The sequence below is a fragment of the Molothrus ater genome, chromosome 8, assembly GCF_012460135.2.
Source record: "Molothrus ater isolate BHLD 08-10-18 breed brown headed cowbird chromosome 8, BPBGC_Mater_1.1, whole genome shotgun sequence".
Taxonomy (NCBI): Eukaryota; Metazoa; Chordata; class Aves; order Passeriformes; family Icteridae; genus Molothrus; species Molothrus ater.
Window position 1 is genome coordinate 22,970,379 of NC_050485.2, and position 20,898 is coordinate 22,991,276.

The 20,898-nt window shown below is 38.2% G+C and overlaps 1 protein-coding gene across 2 annotated transcripts in view; it reads right to left on the reverse strand.

The window, feature by feature from the left end:
- The window catches only part of SLF2 (SMC5-SMC6 complex localization factor 2), a 37,953-nt gene that overhangs the window by 2,685 nt on the left and 14,370 nt on the right, over positions 1–20,898 (reverse strand). Inside the window, exons 3-19 of one of the 2 annotated variants that reach the window (XM_036385484.2) lie at positions 20,643–20,797; positions 19,382–19,433; positions 17,560–18,695; positions 14,529–14,611; positions 13,445–13,555; positions 13,005–13,172; positions 10,926–11,028; positions 9,410–9,485; positions 7,989–8,130; positions 7,447–7,552; positions 6,659–6,832; positions 5,999–6,096; positions 5,296–5,383; positions 4,676–4,801; positions 3,770–3,847; positions 2,092–2,178; positions 648–716 (exon numbers count right to left, since the gene is read on the reverse strand). In XM_036385484.2, the coding sequence (XP_036241377.1) occupies positions 648–716; positions 2,092–2,178; positions 3,770–3,847; positions 4,676–4,801; positions 5,296–5,383; positions 5,999–6,096; positions 6,659–6,832; positions 7,447–7,552; positions 7,989–8,130; positions 9,410–9,485; positions 10,926–11,028; positions 13,005–13,172; positions 13,445–13,555; positions 14,529–14,611; positions 17,560–18,695; positions 19,382–19,433; positions 20,643–20,797 (2,852 nt within the window). The remainder of the gene's footprint in view (positions 1–647; positions 717–2,091; positions 2,179–3,769; positions 3,848–4,675; positions 4,802–5,295; positions 5,384–5,998; positions 6,097–6,658; positions 6,833–7,446; positions 7,553–7,988; positions 8,131–9,409; positions 9,486–10,925; positions 11,029–13,004; positions 13,173–13,444; positions 13,556–14,528; positions 14,612–17,559; positions 18,696–19,381; positions 19,434–20,642; positions 20,798–20,898) is intronic. The other variant, XM_054515553.1, reaches the window with a different exon arrangement.

Genomic DNA, 20,898 nt, shown 5'->3' on the forward strand with positions numbered 1-20,898 from the left:
TGATCACATTACAACTGAAACCTTACGAGCCAAGGCTGGAAGAAGGAGCTCTGAACTTCGTGTATCAGCAGAAATTATCCACCTATTCTACCAAGGCCAGCTAGGTGTCACAAAGGCAAATATTTCTGAGACTTATCAAGGCATTATTTACTACTGCATACTTTTACAAACATGAGAGGCTTTGCCTAATCATGCCATGAAATTTGACACAATCAAAGGGGGAGGAGTTGTTGAGAGCCCTTAACATATGTGAATAAAGCCCTGGACTCAAGAAGCCTCAAAGCCACACGGTGCCAGACCACAGCAGGATGTGCCTCACTGCATTCCTGTCCCAATTTCCTTTTGGAAGCATCTGCTAATAGCTGTAATCAGAGACAGGCCCTGTGACTCGGCTCAGGACTGGGATTTCAGTGTATTACACATACCTTTACAAAAACAGAGCTTTTAACAATGGAGAGGAGATCCTGCTTTTATTGAAGCCAGCAAAGTAAGAATTTTAATTCAAATCCATTCTAATACACATAAGTGTATTCCACAGCCATGCCATTTATATAGAAAATCTCTTGAAAGGATTTGCCATTTTCAAGTGCTAAAAACAGAGTTAAATGCACAGCTGCAATGAGGGAAGAGAAGTTTCATTACAGTACCTGAGTAAGCCGAGTGCTTTGTATCACGTCCTGCCATTTCTCAAATATCCTAGCAGCCAAGCAGCTTACCTGCAAATTCACATTGATTAATTTAGCCATTTTTGTTAAAAATTAAAAAAAATCATACCCTGTGTTCCCCCTCACTGCTCTAAACTCAAAAATAAACAGATAACCCAACATACAAGGTTTACTGGAAAGGAACAATTTTATTGTCAGGAAGTATCATCATCTCAACTTCAGATCCCTGTAACTCATTACTCTGAATTGAAAGTCATGCACTCCACAAACATTAGAGGCACATGACTCCTCAGGTTGAATGTTTGGAATCACCATGCAAACCTCTGCCCTCCAAACACCACCTCATCCCTGGGAAATGAGGTTTGTCACAAGTCTGATTGTACCTAGAACAGGTGCAACTGCGGCCACAAAAGCCAACAATGCAGCACTGGCTGCTTCTGAAACAAATTCCTTGTACATAAACTGTGCTTTTTCATAACCAGGCACAAGCAGGTGTTTAATCCAAGCCATTCACACTGAGATTTGCTTCATCTCCTGAGTTAAAACCCAGCACAGTGGCATCCTCTAGAAGTTACTGCAGTATTACACAAATGAAGCAATGGAGAAACCAGAGTAAGATTTTCCCCTCTCAGTGCAAAGACAAATAGAAACAGAAGTGAAAGCAACCAGCGATACAACACTCCAAGGCAAGAGCAATTAACTTGTTAAAAGGATCCATGCTCCACTAATCTGAGTAAGAAAAGAAGAATGTTTTTGAGAGGTAAGGAAGCACACAACTGCAAATGTCTGATTTAAAGCTGAAGAAGCCAAGGCTTTTCAAAGCTGGGGCTGGTGACTTTTTCACTGAGCTGACTTGGTTTGTAGCATGCAAAGCCTGGAGGTCACAAAATTAGGACTATCAGATGTAAGGCTCACAGACAAAGCAAATAAAAGGCAGCTGTCCAAGCTTGATGCTACATCACATACAGCTGGCTTAAATCCAAAGCACTTTGAATCAATCCATTTATTTGAAAAATAAAATGGAGACTCGTGCGAAACAGGCAACTTTCTCAGTCCTCTGTACCTGCCCTGCAGGTAGGCTCTGCTCTTACAACTGCAGTCAGCTACCAGTGACTGCCACAAAGAGAAACAGAGCAACTCTGGGGGCCTAAACGTGGAGATGCCTGGCTAAAGGGATGATCAGTCACATTTCAGAGCTGCTAAGAGTCCCACTGTTAGCATTAGGAGTATTTTCAGTGAATTAAAATGGGCATGTATTTATTCCCACGCAAAGACATGATGCAGATAGAAAAAAGAGGAAAAACCCCCAGGCCCATGACCAACTCCTAGAATATCTAGGGCTGAGATGAGGGAACAACATGCATCACAAACACAAAAAACCACCCCAAAACTAAAACGAAACACAAAATCAAGTTCTGCATCTTACCTTAGACCGATAAAACATTCTTGCATCTTCCCTAATATCACCTTTCACATGCTTAACTAAGGCACGACAAAGCTTCACTAAGTGTTGCTAAATAAAGACAAAAGTGTACAGCTCTTAATCCTCCATGTCAAAACTACAGGCTTTATTTAAATATTGTATCAATTTAAAAATTACATGCTTCAGTTTGAATTTTTCTCAGAAATACATAGTTAAGAAAGGGAAAAGAAAGAAAACAAGACCACATTGCAAGATCCTCTATCTGTTGCTGGCATGCTCCTGGTAAAGCAGGTCTAAGAGTTTTTAAAAGCAGTTTCAAAGTATAGCAGAGCTATACGACACAAATTCTAAAGTTCCTGCTAACTAATTTGCAAATCCTTTCTGCCCCCAAAATAGCAAACACAGTGCAGTGCCATTCACATCTTTTATCAGCAAAAAAATTCTGAAGTTACAATAGCTGAAAATAACCTTTTCAGTAATGATGACTCAGGTAATTTCTTTTGTAGGAATTGGCTGAGCAGGTAAAATATATCCAAGGTTTTATGCGCTGATCTTTTATTTTCTCTAAATTTCTGATTACTTTAATAAAGCAGTTTTGCACTTCAGGATCTCTTGATAATGACTCCCAAGGTCTTTCACATTCTGTTAATTCCTTCATAAAATTCCTGTTTTCAGTCTCTCACTGAACAGCTGCCAAGAGGCTCCACTCTGCAGAACAGGTGAGACATGCTGAAATTCTATTTATAAACATTTGCTGGTGTCTCAAGACCACCAGAATTTATCCTCTCTAACTGGAAGACGGGCAGAAATTAAATAGTCAAGATTGATTTTGCACAAGTTCAGCCTGCACAATATTCAGCCATACCTCTCTTGCCACTTGATGGCTAATAGGTCAGTGAATTATAAAGTTTTTCTTCCTTAAGAAATTGAGACATTAAAAAAAATAATTGAAAATATCAAGTTCTCCACAAATCTAAGTACTACTGAGACACCTAAGCATCCAAATGTAGCCAAACATTACTGGTTTATGTCTCTCAAACAGTTCCTGTGACAGATTTCTTAAAAGCCAAGAGTGATTCTACAGGGCAGAAGGTTTACACAGACACCTTGCAGCAAGCAACTCCCAGCAAATGATCACAGAAATCTGAATAGAAATACTGAAAGGCTAAGCAGACAGAATTACTTAGAAGATGTTCACATCACATGGCAAAAAGGAACTACCACTATAGAGAAGAGCTACAGTCCTGCTTTCACTTGCTGCACACCAGCACAGGAAACTGAAATGTGCTTGAAAATATTTTACTGGGTATCTTTGAAGTGATTTTCTCCTAGACTGAAAAATTTCAAACCGACTTCCAAAGTTGATAGAATCATTTGACTTAGAATTTCTGTGTTAAGTTTACCTCCAGATACCTTCTGAGAAAGATTAACACAACAAATGCCTGCTCTTTCACAGCCTTATGTCTGGAGGTAGCTCCATTCACAGAAACACAGAAGAGTTTTCTCTGCAGTAAATACACACAAGTGCTTCTGCATTTACCTTGCCCAGAACAAAAGCTTCCCCCAGTGCTCTTATGCACTGGTGATCTTCCATCACACGATAGCTCTTACCAAAACACACTAAATGTGCATGATAGACAACATTTTAAAATCTAAAGGTCTAGCCACTAAAGTTACTTACCCTTTGACTAGAATTTACAACATCAAGGAAACTGGCTTCACTGACTAGATGAAGGAGGACATAGATTAGGTAGTATACCTGGAGAGAGATCAAAAGAGCTTTAGCAGTGAAAGCACCATTATTTTAACTCTTCGCACCTAGACATGGAACCATCTCTGCTTTCTGGAATGAATCCTGCAACAGCCAGGCCAATGGACAAGTATAGCAACACATCTGCCTAAATAGCTAATTTGAAACAGTATATTCACATATTAGAAACATTTTAAACCAGTATTATACTGGTTTAAATAACCTAAGTAATCCATAAAAATGTAGTTTTACTAACTGAAAATTAAATTCAGCAGTTGGCTTTATTTTCCCTCAATCTACCCCCAGATCAAAACACTTGCTGAGAGATTCCATGACAACCACTTAAATAACCAAACCAATATTCAATTTTTGGATGGATGGAAATACTCAATCTTTTTAACACTTGTTTGAGAGAAGATATTAATAGAATATTCACAAATCTTTTTCTGAAACCTGAAGTTAAAGTTTTGGCTCAGCACTGAACAGTCTTCACTGATTACATCAGAAGGAAGGGAAGATTGTCCCCTGATTACAGAAGTAGAGACTCAAGACTTCCCTGCGACTTCAGAAAATCTGACCATTTCCCTGTTTGCAAAACAACCCAATACAGGTTCCTCCACCACATACTCCTTTCCTTCCCCCATGGCTATAACCAAAATTAGTAATATTTTAGAGAGAGATGAACAGTAACAAAACAGTGTATTTACAGTTCCACATAGAGAACTTTTTAAAAGTAAAAGAAATATTCCCCAAATAGTATTGTAATATATGATATTACACATAAAATATTAAAAAGATGCATAAAAAACAAAAGCAAAAAAGCACTTGGCTATATACCTCATGTTCTAGTTCTGCATGAACTTCATCATCTTCATGTTCCTTCTGCCCTTTTCTCATCTCTCTCATCTTCTTCAGTAGATAAGAAGGTTTCATACTCACCAGAAACTGATGCAGAAGAAACATCTACAGATACAAGCATTAACAAATTGGACTGATTTACTAACAACAGAAAATTGGAAATTGAGTGCCCCTACAATATTACTTATCCATTGGAACAGGAACAGAAAAGGGATTTTTAATTAAAAAAGAAGTTTTCATGCTTTGAGTAATTTTTGACTATTCACAGACTTCAGTGTTTGTACACTTTCTCAATAAAGATCAAACCTATGAAAACAGCATGTCCACATGATTACAAAAGGAAGACTCAAAGAAATGTAGACTTCTTTCTAATGTCTAAAACTAACATTTGGGCATATAAACAAGCACAAGCTGCAGAACGTGCAGATTACACACATGTGCAAATGCACTTTTAACACTAATCTAGACAGAAAATTATTAATTGGTCATTTGGTAAAGTTCTTGAAAACAGGCTTACAATATTAAAACATAAAACACAAGCATATATTAATGTTTTCTGAACTTTCAAATTCTACAAAGACAATATATGTAAGCAGTACCTGCTTGTCACTGTCATCAGGTATTTCTACGTGCTTCTTATGAAGAAATTTTGCAATTATCACTAGGCTAAGGCGCCTTTTTACTTCCCTGAAAAACAATTAAAAATTATTTCCCTAAGAATTTTTTAAACCCACGGTTTCTACAAAGTATGTGAGCCTATGCGTGTCTTCCTTAGACATAAATTTGCTTGCAACTATTAAACTGGATTTTCTGAATATAAGAGCTATATAAACCAGTAAGTCAGCTAGTAAAACAGAAGTATCCTCAATCTCATTGCAGCTCAGCTTCTGCACAAGTAAACAATGCTAGATACTTGTCTCCAAGCCTGAAGATAATGACCTAACTTATTCTGCTCACTCACATTACAGTTTACTAATTTCAAAGATACAGAACTCAAAATATTGCTTAGAAGCAGACATGAATCACCCAAAGAAGATTTAAATTTTGGTCACTCAGACAAGAATTAGAGTGATGGATGTCAGAACCTGAAGCTAAGCCTTCCTTTGCTACAGTGTACCAAGAACCCACAGCCCAGAAACTACATAGAAGGATTTAACAACCCTTTTTCACAGCAGAGGTGATCAGGAAGCTATACATGCACACCAAGGGTTGCACATTTATCTGTAACATATGAGAAAACAAATCCCTTTTGTTTTTTAAGTGTTAAAGATCTATGCATTTCTGACACAACAGTGTCGTTACCGTCCGCGTGCGATGCAGCTGGGCACCAGCTGAACGAGCCACAGGAGGTTGTGGGGATTGCTGGAGAGCTCACTCACTGACAGGCACAGCTCAGGCATCTTCAAAAGAACAACAAAACATCCTGAAACTGAAGAAGGGCTGTTTGCTTTATTTGCAAAGGAGCACACACCTACTCCCCAGAAACACAGGTGGCATAATTGATAAAAGGAACTGATCTAACAAGAGATGATGTACATAAAAATGTCTGTGCTGCACCAGCAAGTGAGTCTGCTAAATACAGTTTAAAGTAGGGTAGTTGAGATCAGAATGTCTTTAATGACAGCTTACCAGCATAGTGCAGTAATTTCTTCATTCTTTCAGACTGCCATTTTAAACATACAGCTATTTTAGCACACATAATCTTAAGATAAACAAACTTGTAGAAGAGGACAGGCAACTCAATGTCATGCAACAAAAACCCTCTCAGTATACCCACCCACTTCCTAAATCTCACACAAACACAAAGCTTTGAATTTTTCATATTATTATCTGTACTATTATTGAAAATTCTGTATTACATCTTCAGCCAGTACTTTTTTATGTCAAAAAAGAAAAAATAAAGAAAACTTCAAACACAAATTGCAGTTTCACAAATCTAGTACAATAAATTTATGAAGTTACCTTTGTATCCCAGTCTTTTATATTCATCAGAAGCTTGAGAAAAAGGCACTGAAAATCTGTCAGAAAAGGTTTTAACTGTTTCTCCAAGCTTATTTTAAATAGCAATATAAGCAGCAGCCATATTTCTTGGTCAGTATATCCATCGTGAATTACCGACGTACAGAAAACTAGAAACTTTAAAAAAAATACAAAGCATTAAAATATGGAATTATTTTAGCTTATTTTGAAGCATGATGAGAACTTAAGTTTTCCACACTCACAGTAAAATGTACCTCAAATGATGTACTGTTTTGGCAGCACTTGTCTACTAACATATCCCTCTCTCCCAGTAACACCACCCTTTTATTTTAATACCTGCTGGAGACTCATTTTTTTGAGCAATGGCAATATTGCCCAGACACTACTGGAGCAGGAAAGATCTTTCTTTTCTACATAGATAATCCTCCTTTAATTGAGGGAAAGGCCAAAATATTTTCTAAATACTTCAGTAATACTGAAAACTGAAATCAGTGGATAGTTTCTTCTATGTGAGGGAGTCAAGATATTCTATGAAGTGCCAGAGCTGTATAAGGGAAGCAGAAAAACTCTGCAGTTGGGAGTGACAAGAAACTGAAGTTTGCAAAATGCCTGCAATAAATTCTGCTGGATGTGAAGCTGAAGTCTCAGGAGAGCATCTACTCAAACACATGCTCAGGACTGGATTGCAAACCCTATCCTCCCTCCCAAAAATAAACACACACACACACAAAAAAGAAACCCAGCCCACAAAAACCTTGGAGTTTTCTCACCTTAATCATATTAATTAAATTGTTTTCAAGTAGATTGGGGAACACTGGACTGGCAGTGGCTTCATCTCCTCTTGGCTGTTGACTTGCTGATTCTTGCGCCTGACTTCTAATAGAAGAAAGACAATCTGAGCAAAAAATGAACAATTCAAAAGCCCACAAAGGTTTACTGACATCAAACTGAAGGAAAAAAAATCCTGCATTTATCAAAATGCCTTCAAATCAAAATACTCCTCAGTTCCAGAGCACCCAACACACATATCTAACTCCACTTGTAGCAAATTACTTTGCCCAGCTATTTAGCCAGTATTCCTACAAATCCTCACTAGGAAGATGCAGGACAAGGACAATGCTCTGGTTTGCTGAATCCTTACCTAGAAGGCATTGTTTGAATTCCAGAGTTATTTATTCTCACTACGAGCTGAGCCAAGAACTTATAGAGTATGGGAAAGGAAATAAAGAAGAAACTTCTGATTCTAGATTCTGAGCAAAAAAAACTTGTTTTCATAGGATCGAGGAAAAAAAATTAAAAGGAAAACACTTACAAAATATCATGCTCATTGAAGGGGGGTTGAAGATGTTGCAATGGAAAGAGAGATCTGAACCCAACACCCATATTGACAAAAACAGTTGATATATCAGCTATTGAAGGAATCCATGGTTTAAGCTGCTCATCACTGATGGAAGCTACAAATAAAAGACATGGAATGGATTAGTTTAAATTTAGTTCTTAGCATTAGTTCCTTTTAAGGGAAACAAATAAGCTTAGCAGTTTGCATCAATTCTACCAGCTCTCATCTCAGAGGAGTCAGTACATTAAACAGTAAGCTTATTTTCAGAACAAGGAGGGAGGAAAAAAAGTCTAATATGGTATTTTACACTAGGGACACATCTTGCCTACATAACAGGTCAATTGCTTTCAAATTCCACCCATTTTCTGTCATAGTTCTCTTTCATCACAAACAGCAGAACAAGCAACAAAGCAATATTTTTGTCTAAGAGAACACAAATTACTGCCTGTGTAGGCAAAGGTAAGAAGGTGTTATCAGAGTGGGACTAGAAGAGAAGCTAAGTAAGATTTGAAAACAGGCAAGGTTTCTAGAACAGAAGAGGTAAACAAGGAACTCCCAGCCTTAATTATTTGAATGCTCATTCATTATCTTGAACTGTTCATTCAGAATCCAGCCTAATGCCAGCAAGGCATAAAATAAAGGAGGCTACATTGCCTCTGATACCAGCTCTGATGTCAAACAAGAATTAAAATACAGGATACAATTTGGACAGGCCTGAGCAAATACTTCAAGAGAACCACATTACATTAACAATGTCAACTGGTAGTCTTAAATGAATGTCACATTTGATGGATCTGAATGAGGACATGGGGAACATACAAAGGAACTTGTAGTGGAGAAATATTTGAGTACAGACAAAGGAAGAAGACAAAACACAGAAGACAGTAGAAGCACTGTGGGCTGAAGCAGATCCTTCAAAGTGTTTCTGTGCAGGTGTATGAATCACTTCATTTTTGTCATTTATCTGGAAAAGAAATCATGAAGTGCTACATACTGGGAATGACAATGTGAAAAACATCTTGCAATGCTTAAGCTACAAATGTCTGCATCATCCAAAGTAAAAGATGGAAAGGAGGGCAAACTTTTGAGCAGACTGAGCTTCTCTTCAGGTTAATTCTATTTGTGAAACACCAGGAGTGAGTTTAAAGGCTCTGTACTGGATGCGCTACTTTGGAGGTATGTGCCAGGACCATATACTGTGATACAGGTTGCACACACTCAGTGAAGGTCAGCCCCATTTCTGCATTACATTAGTAAAACTAGAGCCTAAATTCAAGCCAAAAATCACCCAACAGAACTAGTGCCTTTTACTTCCTCACTAACACTTTTCTAAGCTGATGAGAGGAGAAGTGCTTTCACTCAGGTGGTCAGTTTTCCATCCTTCAAATGCTTACAGTTTTTTAGTGATAACTCCATCAATCTGTCCAAGATCTTGGTGGAAACACAATGGTCAGGATGAATAGACATCATCTGTGAACAGAGAAGCTATGCATCAAAAACCAAGCTGCATGATGGCATCATTTTCTTTTAATTAGAAAAAAAAACCCCACATCAAACCAGAACAAAAACAACACCAAACTTCCCAGCAGAGTAAAATGAGTAACAGATTAAAAAACAAACAAACAAAAAACCTAACCCCAAAGCCTCTAAAGCAAGATACACCAATGAGAACAGAATACTGTGAACATTGATTATTTCAAGCACTGCAAAGATGATATGAATACTGTAAAATTAATTATTTACAGTATCAGAATGCTGTAACCCCACGTTGGTTTATAAACAAGTTCTGAGGGTTAAGAGAATAGAAAGTATCACATATCCCTTTGGAGCCCATTTGTATCTGTGATCAAATTGAGCTCCCTGAGCAGGAGTGAAGGCAACAAAGTTAACTACACCCTTTTCCAGTCACAGACAAGTTGGACATATGCAATACTAAACCCAAACAGTGAATTCTTGGTTTTTCACATAACTCTTAACTACAAAAACATGACTATGAAGTACAGTTCAGATACCCTGGAGCACTTCACTGGCCCAACAAAAACTTCTTTTTCTCCTCCAGGTGCTGGATAGTTTCCTGCTCTGCAAGTGATCTTAATTGGCTCACACTTCTTCCTTATTAGTGGAACACCAGAGCTCACAGAAAGGAGGAAAGCAATTTTTAACTGGCTGGAGGGAAGGACATGGAAAAGCAAAATGTTTTGCTTTTGGCCAATGTAGAAAGTCAGTCAACAGACTGAAGCTGCAACTTCCCAGGTGGTCCAGATTTCTTTTTTTGTTTCAGGTGCAGTTAGAATGTGGCAATTAATAACAGAATGGAGACTGCAGGGAGGCATTTTTGTGACTAACAGCCCTGTGTAAATTCCTGGTGATTCAGAGACTGACACAGATATCTTGAAAGGAGAGAGTCACCACATTTCCTTTGAGAATGACTCCAGGCTTCTTCCTGAGCCATAAGGTACCTTTTCCAAATGAAAATTATCTGACAATGCTGGTATCACTGGTGATTTAGAAGATTATATATGTAGAAAATGGTACCTCTGCACTTTTGCATACTGCAGCATGTATTGTTTTTCTAAGAGTGAAAGGAAATAAGATTAGCATTTGCTTATGATGTGGCCCACAGCACCTTTCCTCACTTACTGTGTCCTTTTTCAATGCAGAAGCATATATGAACATGGACATGCAGCTTTGCATTCACTCAGAGTGTGGAGAAAAGGCTCTCAATTGTTACACCCCTAGTGACAATCAAAGTACTTCAGATGGGAGAACAAATCAGAACCCAGGAGAGAAAATAATATCTGATTTAAAAGTTGTTAATGGAACAGATTCACAAAGTTCTTCAACTGGCTTCCAGGAAAAATATTACACATGCACAGAGTTATGATAACTACATGAATAGCACAGACTTACCTGGAACAGCCACTTCAGAATTGCTATGGGACAAGGTGTATCATGGTAAGCAGAACTTAGAATGCCATTAACAACTAAAAAAAGCTGCTGTGTTATACTAGAACTGTAAGAGAAAAATGGGGGCAAGTAAAGAGGATAAAAATTGATTAGTGGTTGCATCATCACTTTCACAAAAACATAAGAACTTCCTCATCCCTCAGATCATCATCAACAGCAAAGAAAGATCTGAATATGCAATAGAGGTGTTATTCTTATGCTATTACTTATATAAAATGTCATAGTAATCAAGCCTTGATTTTTAATAGCAATCAACTTTACAAATGTCCTTTAGAACAACTATCTATCTTTCTCTTTATAAAGCCATACTATACAGTCTGGAAACATCTGCATTATTAGGGAATAATAGTTTCAAACAAACATTGATTTACACTACCGTACTGTGAACCACTGTGCCTGACTACACAGACAGCCTGCTATACTCAATGAGACTATTAAATAAGATTTTTAACTGTCCAATGACCTTTACCAACAATTTCAGAATAAGAGAGAAAAAATATTGTTTCCAAAATTTTTAAAATGCCCTTTTAAATAAAGGGTCTGGAGAGCAAACCAATGCAATTAAAATCCCACAGCCTAATCTCACTGTGCAAATTTGTGGGGTGCAAACAGTAGCTGTTGGGATAACAGAAAGTGTGCCATTGCTATTACTGAATCACTGGAGCTTTAGTCACCAGGGTGAGTTCAGCTGGTCAGAGCACGGTGCTGGTAACACCAACCTCATGGGTTCAAATCCCATATGGACCACTGCCTTAAGAGTTGGACTTGATGATCCTTGTGGGTCCCTTCCAACTCAGGATATTCTATTATCCTTCTTTAGAAAGTTAGGGATGTCATAAGCAGCTGAACTAAAGATATCCTGTTTCCCCCACACCCTTCTTTAGTCTCCTCTGTTCTCTCTGTCTACTAAACCAGGTAACTCTGTCGAGAGATCTGTGTCCTAACTCCCACATATACCCTCTACCTGCCTGACTGGTAAGACCTCCATGTGCCAACTGGGCAGCCAGTCTGTGCCAGCCCTGCCAACTTGGCTGAATGCATAAGCAATTAAATCATAATTGCCTTCTGCAAGGGATGATCAGTGTAATCCTCATTCCTCTAGTCACTGATTTACAAGATGCTTTTGAAGCTCATACCCTTGTGATCTTCAAAACATTAACAGAAAGGCCTGAAGCCAAAGGAGTGTATCACAACCACCATTCCCTCAAGAGATGAGAAGTCACTCTCCACCTCTTCACACCCACAACCACACATATTCATGTACATAAAAATCCTTGAAGAGTAATTGAACTCTCTCAGTTCCTCCAATGCATGTTTGGAATAAAATACCAAATGAAATACCCAGAAATTTTCAGGATTTTCACTTGTGGCATTAGGCAAGTATTTGTCCAGCTATTTGTAGTGCGACAGCCCCATAAATATAGAGCAGAAATGCCTGTGGGTTACAGAGCAGTTGTTTATGTACACAGAGACACACCAGTGGCTCAGTGACTGAATCTAACAGATGTGAGAGATCCTGACCCTCTGCAATCCTCATCAGAGGGAGCCCCAAGTGCCAGGCCCATCCAGCATGGAAGCACCAAAAGTCTTTCAGCAGACATAATGTAACACTAGAAGGTCACAAACAGGTAACCACAAAGGTCTTTCAGTCTGCACATGGTTAAGCTTGTGTTCATTATAATATTTCACTTCTGCTTTTGTCTCCCACAAACTGGTAAGGTTATCAACAATAGCCCAGTGTGGGAGAAATATGGAAGAGGCCAGAACAGCTGGTTTTCCTCATGTCTCATTTAAGAGGTTTTTCAAGAATTCCAGAGGAGAAAAGAAGGAAGCTTCAAATTACAATTTACTATTCTGTAAAGCTAACTCAGAAAGGAAAATTCCAGGGAAAGGGAACCAGTCTTGCCTATTTAGTAAGGCAGAGCTCATTTGCATGCAAAGATTAAACAGTACATTAAAACTACTAAAAATAACAAGAAAATTGTACAAGTAAACACAGCAAAGTAAAGAGCATATTCTTACTTCACAAGCAGATATTCTATACGATTTTGAGGGACAAAGTGAAAATTCCTCAAGTCAAGGTTATGTTGAGTGAAGATTTTCCCAGCAGCTGATAAATCAAATAAATCTTCTCCAGGGTGTTTGTCAGGTATGACATAAGTTGCTACTGAAAATCTCTTCATAAAGGCCCTGTAAAATTCAAAATTGCTTTTATCAACTCAAACACTGAGAAGCTATTTCCCGCTTGAGAAAGTTATTTGCAGATTATGAACACATCAGTCTTATGTGAAAGTTGAATTGTCAAAATACAGTTGCACCCAAGGAAATCCACCCAACCCCAAAAGATTTTAAAATGGTTCTCATTAAACATATTAACAATTGTTGGAAACAGAGAGAGGTTAGGGATAAAAAGGCTAGAAAAGCAGAGATCAATATTTCATTGGTTTTGGAGTTGCAAGGACCTGTGCTCTTCCAGGAGATCATCTCCATTGGCATTGTCCTCTTTTTCTCCATCTGAAGCATTGTCCTCTCTTTCTATGTCTTCCTGTAAACGTTTCACTATTTCCTCTAACCTGAAATAATAGCAGCAGCAGAGCATACCATCACCATTTAATATTTACAGCACAATCAACAAAACCCAAGCTCTGAATGTGAACCCTGGAATCAGTAGCCATTTACACACAGCAAAACCATGTGAGGCATTGCATCTGTGTAAAACCCAAGCATCTTGCTATTCCAAGACACAAAGTATTTTTTTCCCAAAACCTAATGAATTTCCAACAGCACAATCAATCACTGGCCTGTCAGACACAAATACTCAACCAACCTCTGATAAAGTTTTTGTAATTACACAAAACTTTCGATCTTGTGGCTGAATGTTTACTTTTTTTCTAAGCACCAAACAAGTATTTTATTTGTTAAACACTATTAGTTACAGGAGTATCTGCTACTCCATTGGCAGTAAGCCCATAGTTACCAGGGTCAAATTCTTTAATCAAAACAGTTAATCACATAAGCAGTTAAACACATATACTCATCACCACCACTTGCCATTAACACAAACCACATTTCCCTTCCTACCCAAAAGATCTCTTGTAAGAATACTCATTAGTTCTGTTCACTGACCTGTGTAACTACTCAAGACATCCATAGCCTGCAAAATTTGGCAACCAATACTGAGCTGCAAATGCCTTTGAAAAAACTACTACAGTAAGTCTACATAAATATTTCTATTTCATGCCTGACCAGCAGCTGCTAGCTGGCTCACTGACCTAAAACGAAGGCATCAGTAAATTTAGCCTGGCTCTTCAGGGATAAACACATGTAGCACAAATCATTCCTTGTTGCTTGAAGGGAGCCTGTCATTCAGCTTTTACCATTTAAACAACACTTGTAGGTTCCTGTCATTCAGTTGTATGTTGGTGGCATCAGCAGGCAAAGCTTAGCCTGCTGCTAATCAAACTCCATCAGTTCTGGGGAGACAAGGCAAATCCAAGCTTCTACAACACCATCCCACATTTTTCAAACCAGCTTTAAGAAACAAACCTTCTATCTCCTTCATCCTCCTCGAAGAGATGATCTAAGCTGTTCACATAGGACACCTTGCTTATAACAGGAGTCTTAGAAAGCTGTAAATAAAATAGCAAGACATTTAAAAAATACCATAAGCCATGAATTCATTATTAGACAATAATCAAAATAGAAACCTCTTCTAATTTTAATGATATTTTACATGCAGATATAAACCTAAAGGAGACCCTGCAAAACGGGATGATTATCAGTTTAAGTTTCTCAGTCCCTTGACAATTTTACATGAGCATTACCATCAGAAGCCTTTTACCTCACAACTCTACTATTATTATCATCCACTGAGACCCTGGGAACCCCCATTCTTGTGCATGAGACAAGAACCTCCAAAAATTACTTAGTTCTTTTATTTTCAGAGTCCCTAGAGGGCAAAATTCCAGTGTTTGCTAAATGATCTCTAAATAAATCAAACAAAAGAAAATTTCCAATCAAAATCCCAATATAAAACCAAATTAAGGCACTAATAAACAGAACACACAAAAAGTTTTAATAAATGTTGCTAGCGGCTTGTTTTTCAGTAGCCAGTCTTTCATTCAGCTTGTAGCAGACAACAGATTTGAAAACTTTTATGGCCACGATTCCATTCTTTGGACGAGCACAGCTCTTTTGACACCACCCTGGTATTCAGTCATCTCTTAAATGTAACAAGCAGCACGTCTTTGTGTGGGATATCTGCAAGACTTCTTAGCTTATTTTATATTTGGTCAATATCTGCCAAGTAAACTGTTGAACAAACAGGGAATCAAACCTTTATTCCAATGTACACATACATCCTTTCTTACAAGAGAAGAATGTGGATATACACAAAAATCATGGTCATAGAAATGTTAGGACTGCTCTAAACTGTTCTGTCTTACTTGGCCATTAATTTTATCAGGAACAGGCCAGCCAAATGTTGTGGTCACACACATGTCCCACAAGCATTTGCTGCATGTGTTTATCAGGCTTAACCATTAATCAGGTAGTCATGTGTGCTGAGATTGTGAAATACATATGAAACCACACAAGTCTGATCTCTAACACTCTTGATTACAGAATCATAAAAACAGATTAAATAATTATGGCTGCTCAACATCTGCCCATGGAGACAGTAACTCAGTCAACAAATAAACCTATCAGAGATTGAAAAGCATGAGGAGAAGGGAAGGCAGAAGAGAGAATTTATACAGGTATTCTGCTGTTTGTTTTCCACTCTAGAAACTAGTGATGGGCTGACCCCAGCCAGCAGCTAAGCACCACAACACAGCTTGGCCATTTCCCCAGCCAGTGGTGCAGGGCAGTGAAAAGAAAAGCAAGAAAAGCAAAGACAAGAGAATTAATGGGTTAACAACAGTTTAGTAAGGGAAAGGGCATAAGCAAGAAAAGAAAAAGCTATTCAAAGGCAGTCACTCAGCACGTCTGACAACAGAGGGATACCAAGCTACACGCCAGACCAAATCCCCCCGTTGGTTTTTTGATTGCTGAGCATGACATTATGTGGCATGGAATACATCCCTTTGGTCATCCAGAGTCTGTTTTCCAGGCTCTGTTCCCTCCCAGCTTTTTGTCTGCTCTATGGGGGCAGCATGGGAAGAGGACAAAGCCTTGATGCTGTGCAAGTAGAGCTCCACAACAGGTAGAAGACTGATCTGTTATCAACACTGGTTTTGCCTGAAACACACAGCACCATACAGCTGTTATAAAGAACATTAATTCCAACCCAGCCAGGCTCAGTACGAAATATCTTTGTTTAAATACAGCCATTCCCAACCTGTACCAACTGTCAGGAATGCCACACTTAGACCCACTGCAGGACCTTCCCTATTAAAACATCATTTTACAATAAAACTTCAAAATCAGTACCTATTTGACAAGCTCTTATTGAACAAATGAGCTAATTTTAAAAACACCAATACATCACCATAATATCCTGTACACAGGGATTTAAAGACGTCATCTATCCCCTGTGATCAGAATTCATTCAGCTTTTTGAAATCCTAAAATACTTCCAATTTCCATGAAATACAACCTCAAAGAAAACACCACACTTACTCACACTCAGATCTCTGACAATCACAGACTGTGGCAAGGATATATGACTGGAGTCTAGCACACAGATCTCTAAATGTCTGTATCAATTTCGTCCAGTTAACTTCAGCTCATCAAAATCTTACCTGACTAGGAAAACAAAACCATTAGACTGCACGCATTTTCTAAATGTAGCCTCCTAACTTTGGGGGGGAAAGAGCAAAAACAAAACTCCTAAAAACAAGCAGAAGGGATAGAGCTAAATCAATTTGGCTGCAGAAACCATCTTTCAGGCATTCCCAGGACAAGCACAGTAACAAGCACATCCCTGCTCCAACTACACTGTAACTGCACAGCAGTACAGGACCCTTAAGCCAAGTAAGCAGCTTTGCAGGCAAATAATTCTGAATTATCATGCATTATGAATAAGGGAGAAAATCGTATAAAAACACAACATAGAGCTGATTATCTGCTATCTCATTATACTCTGCTATGGCTTTAATGGCATAGTGAGAATCAGCAAGAGGTGGCTGAGTGTTGGTACATTTTTGACTAAAATTAATGTAAAGTAACCATTAACAACCAGTCACACACATCCTGACTGAACAGGTACTAGAAGACTACTGGACATCTTAGCTGCTCAAGTAGCTTGTTATTTGTTTATAAAACTGAGCTAAATAGTAGAAATTAGTTCTGTGGCACACCTAAACAAGCTGCTGTCTGTATGTGCCAGATGAACAGGTGAGGTTGGAGCAATTTTATTTTTGAGTATGAGATGTCTCCATCCACCTGGGCCTCTGTCTGTGTTTTGGTGGTATATCCCTACTATATAAAATTTCATTCTCCTAAAATTTGAAATATGGGGTAATAACTTAGCACCCACTGGGCCCTGCACTGTGCTAAAATCTCTACTTTTCTTGCACATAACATCTATAAAAGAATACTTGAAAGAATGTGTTTTTCTGGTTTTTAGTCAACTTACATGAAGCTTCCGTAATGGAGTTAGAGTGTCCTGAGAAACACTGTCAAAGGAGTCCTCCAGGGTTCTTGCCTGTGGTTTGAGACTTGAATTAAGCATTTTGTGCAGTGGCATTAATGCTTCTTCTTCTTCTTCTTCATCATCATCTAGAATGCATTCCAAAACGTCATCCTCACTCTCAGAGCTGCTTTGCCATTTTCTGCTCAGCTTGGACTTGTGTGTAAGGTTCCTTTTATCTTCCACTTCTCCTGAGGGTTGTGAAGACTCATGGCAGCTGTCCACAAAAGACTCTTCCAAAGGCAATGAAGGGGGAACACTTTTGCCAGTCTCTGGGGACAGTCCAAGTTTGGCAGAGATTTCCATTCTACAGCAATCAGGAGTATTTTCAGAAATCTCAGGGACTATATTTGAAAAACTGTTGCTGGGTTGAATACTGTGTCCTTTATTCCATTCATGTCTTTCTGGTCTTTTATCTTGTTCTTTCCTAACATCCAATACCTGAGGTAAGCCAGCAACCTGGAGAGGGGACTTCATGATTTTTGTTTGTGTGAAGTGGTGGGGAGAAGGCAACACAGTACTTTTTTCCTGAGAAAAGGGAAGTGACTTTTCCAAGAAAAAGCATGAGTTAGCCAGCTGCAATTGATTCTCTTTGGTATCCACAACAGAAATGTGGTTATTTTTAGCACTGTGTGCAGAATAAGAAGATGATAAACCTACAGTGGAGTAATTACTTTTCTCCTTTTCATTGCTTGAGTTGAGGAAATCCTCTGAAAGAGCCAAATCATGTCCAGACAGGGTAGCAGGCTCCTTGAGCTGCAGAACATCATCATGAGGAGACTTTAAAAAGATATTTTTTACAAAACCACACCTCCAATTTTTGCATTTTGGTGATCTACTAAAAGCAGGGTCGTCCACTTCAGATTCATCTGAACCATCTACATCCACACTCATGGCAGAGTGTTTTCTCTTCCCAGGAGAGTCTCTTGGTTTGGATAGCCCAAAGGATGCCTTAAGGAAGTGAGAAGGAACAGCTGGGCTCTTTGGTGCCCCAGAGGCCATCTCAGATGATGTTCTAAATGCCTGTGGAGAAGATGGCTCATGTTCTAAAATCTGAGTTAGCCTTGCTTGAGATGGGTCATCTATGAAGCGTCGGAGAAAAAAGATAAAACATCATTATCATGTTTTAAAAAATCAAAATAGTAACAGTAATTGTCTTAAAAAACAAACATGTAACAGCTCTCCATTTTAAAAACTGACTTCTGTTTTTACGTCAACTAGGACTAGAGCAGTAAAGAGTCTAATGAGTTTCCACCCTCATTTTTTTTATATTTTTGAAGTTTATCTTCCTACTGACCTACCTCAAGCTTTTTAGATTCCATTCTACCATCCATTGAACAAAATTATGTGCTTAAAAAGGTCAAAAAACAAAAAAAAAAAACCAAACAGCTTAAACTTAGTGGCTGGGTCAACAAGAATATCCTTTCTGGATTAAGCTAAAAGGCACAATTTATTAACCACCACAGAAAATGTGGATTATCCAAAACACAAGAGAAACCATAAAAAAATCTGGGATCAAGGTTTTAAGACAATGAAATATCACAAATTCTAATTAAGTTACAATCAATGTGTTTTACACTAAAATCCTAAATTACTTTTAAAACGCTTCAAACTAGCCATATATTAGAAATAATATTGGCTATTCAGTAGCAATTATTGTTTTAGTAAAAGAAAATAGAAAACACTTTCAAGGAAAAAAAGCCATTAAAAATAGACATGAAGTGATGAATTCAATTAATTAATTCTATATTAACAGCAATGCACATACCTGAGGCAATCTCCCTTGAACCAAAAGGCATTTTTTTCCTTACAGGACATCCCTAAAAATAAAGATAGAGGGAGATAAAAAAATTACTTGTATACTTTTAAAAACCAACGTTGAACCTAGCAAAGACTTAGTTCCACACACCCCCAGAAATATGTTAATGGACCTATTTTCAAGACAAATTTAAAACACAGATGCAAAGATCTCTCCAGAACCCAAATTATATATTTTTTCCTTCAGATTAAGGACCTGTAAAGTGACCTGTAATTAAAAACTACATTTGTAATAGGACCACTCCCATCTCTATCTAAATACTGTGGCTTAAATGTATAAATCTGAACTGCTCTTAACTGCAACTTCTAAATAGCAGAAGTTTGCCAGTCTGCTCCCTAAGCTACATTGAAAGAACACACAAGATAAGGCATTTAAGATAAAGGCATCTTTTGCTACAAAATACAATTTCAAGTTACAATTTCTATTGCATTTCCATGCTTGCATCTAGCCCAGAATATTTACCCTGCTTTTAAAACAGGATTTTTCATTGATTGTAAAATTATTAAGAACCAGCTTACCCAAGTATGACCTAAAACTTAAAAAGGAATAGGAAAAGAACATAAACTGGTGTTACATTTGAAAAAGGCAGCACCAAGAATCTGATCTTGCCGTGTAAAATTTTAAAAATCTAAAAATTTAAAAATTCATATGCACAATGGGTCAGTGATTTCCACCTTTAATAACTCCTTTAAAAACATCTGATACAAAACATTTGTTCCTTATAATGCTTTTACAGGATATGGCTTAGATTGTTTCAATTTCTGTTTCTCCCATTCCCTTTCTCTGCAGAGAGCTTCCAGTGACAACCTAAATGCAGGAGAGCAGGGCAGTGGGGAAATCTGGCTTGAGCACAGAGATGTGGTGCTCACAGTGGCATTTTTCCAGCCCAGGCTTTTCAATATATATCAGCTTCTGCAGGTGAAACCCATTTGTCAGAGTCTGTGAGATCCATAGAGTCATTCTTCTCTTCCCAACTATTTCCATAAGACAATAGTGCTCTCCTTTCACCCAGGCACTTCTCATTTTTCCCTGCTCTGGCTAGGCAGTCTTTTCCTTTTTGGTCAAGGAATGCCCCTGAGACCCTGCAGCAACAAGGAGTTTCTGAATCACAACTTTTGCCTACAACAAACCCAGGGCCCTGCACACTCTGCCATTCTCTGACATGCTCACACTGTCCCTTTTCCTCAATTCTTTTCCAAAAGACACCTACCACAGGACTCATTTGGTGTTTGGTCTGGCATCTTTTTCTTCTGACCTTCTTTGGAGAAGATGAACTCCTTTCAAAACCTTCAGTGCATAAGACAGACAGTCCCATTCCTTCATCTTTTACATTTCCTTTGTCTGGTGAGGACAGCACAGTTCTGTCTTTATGGACATGGTGTAGGAGAAAAAAGACCAATTACTCACAAAAACTATATTGGGAAAAAAAACTAACCAAAAACAAAACAACAAACCCTATTAGAGTG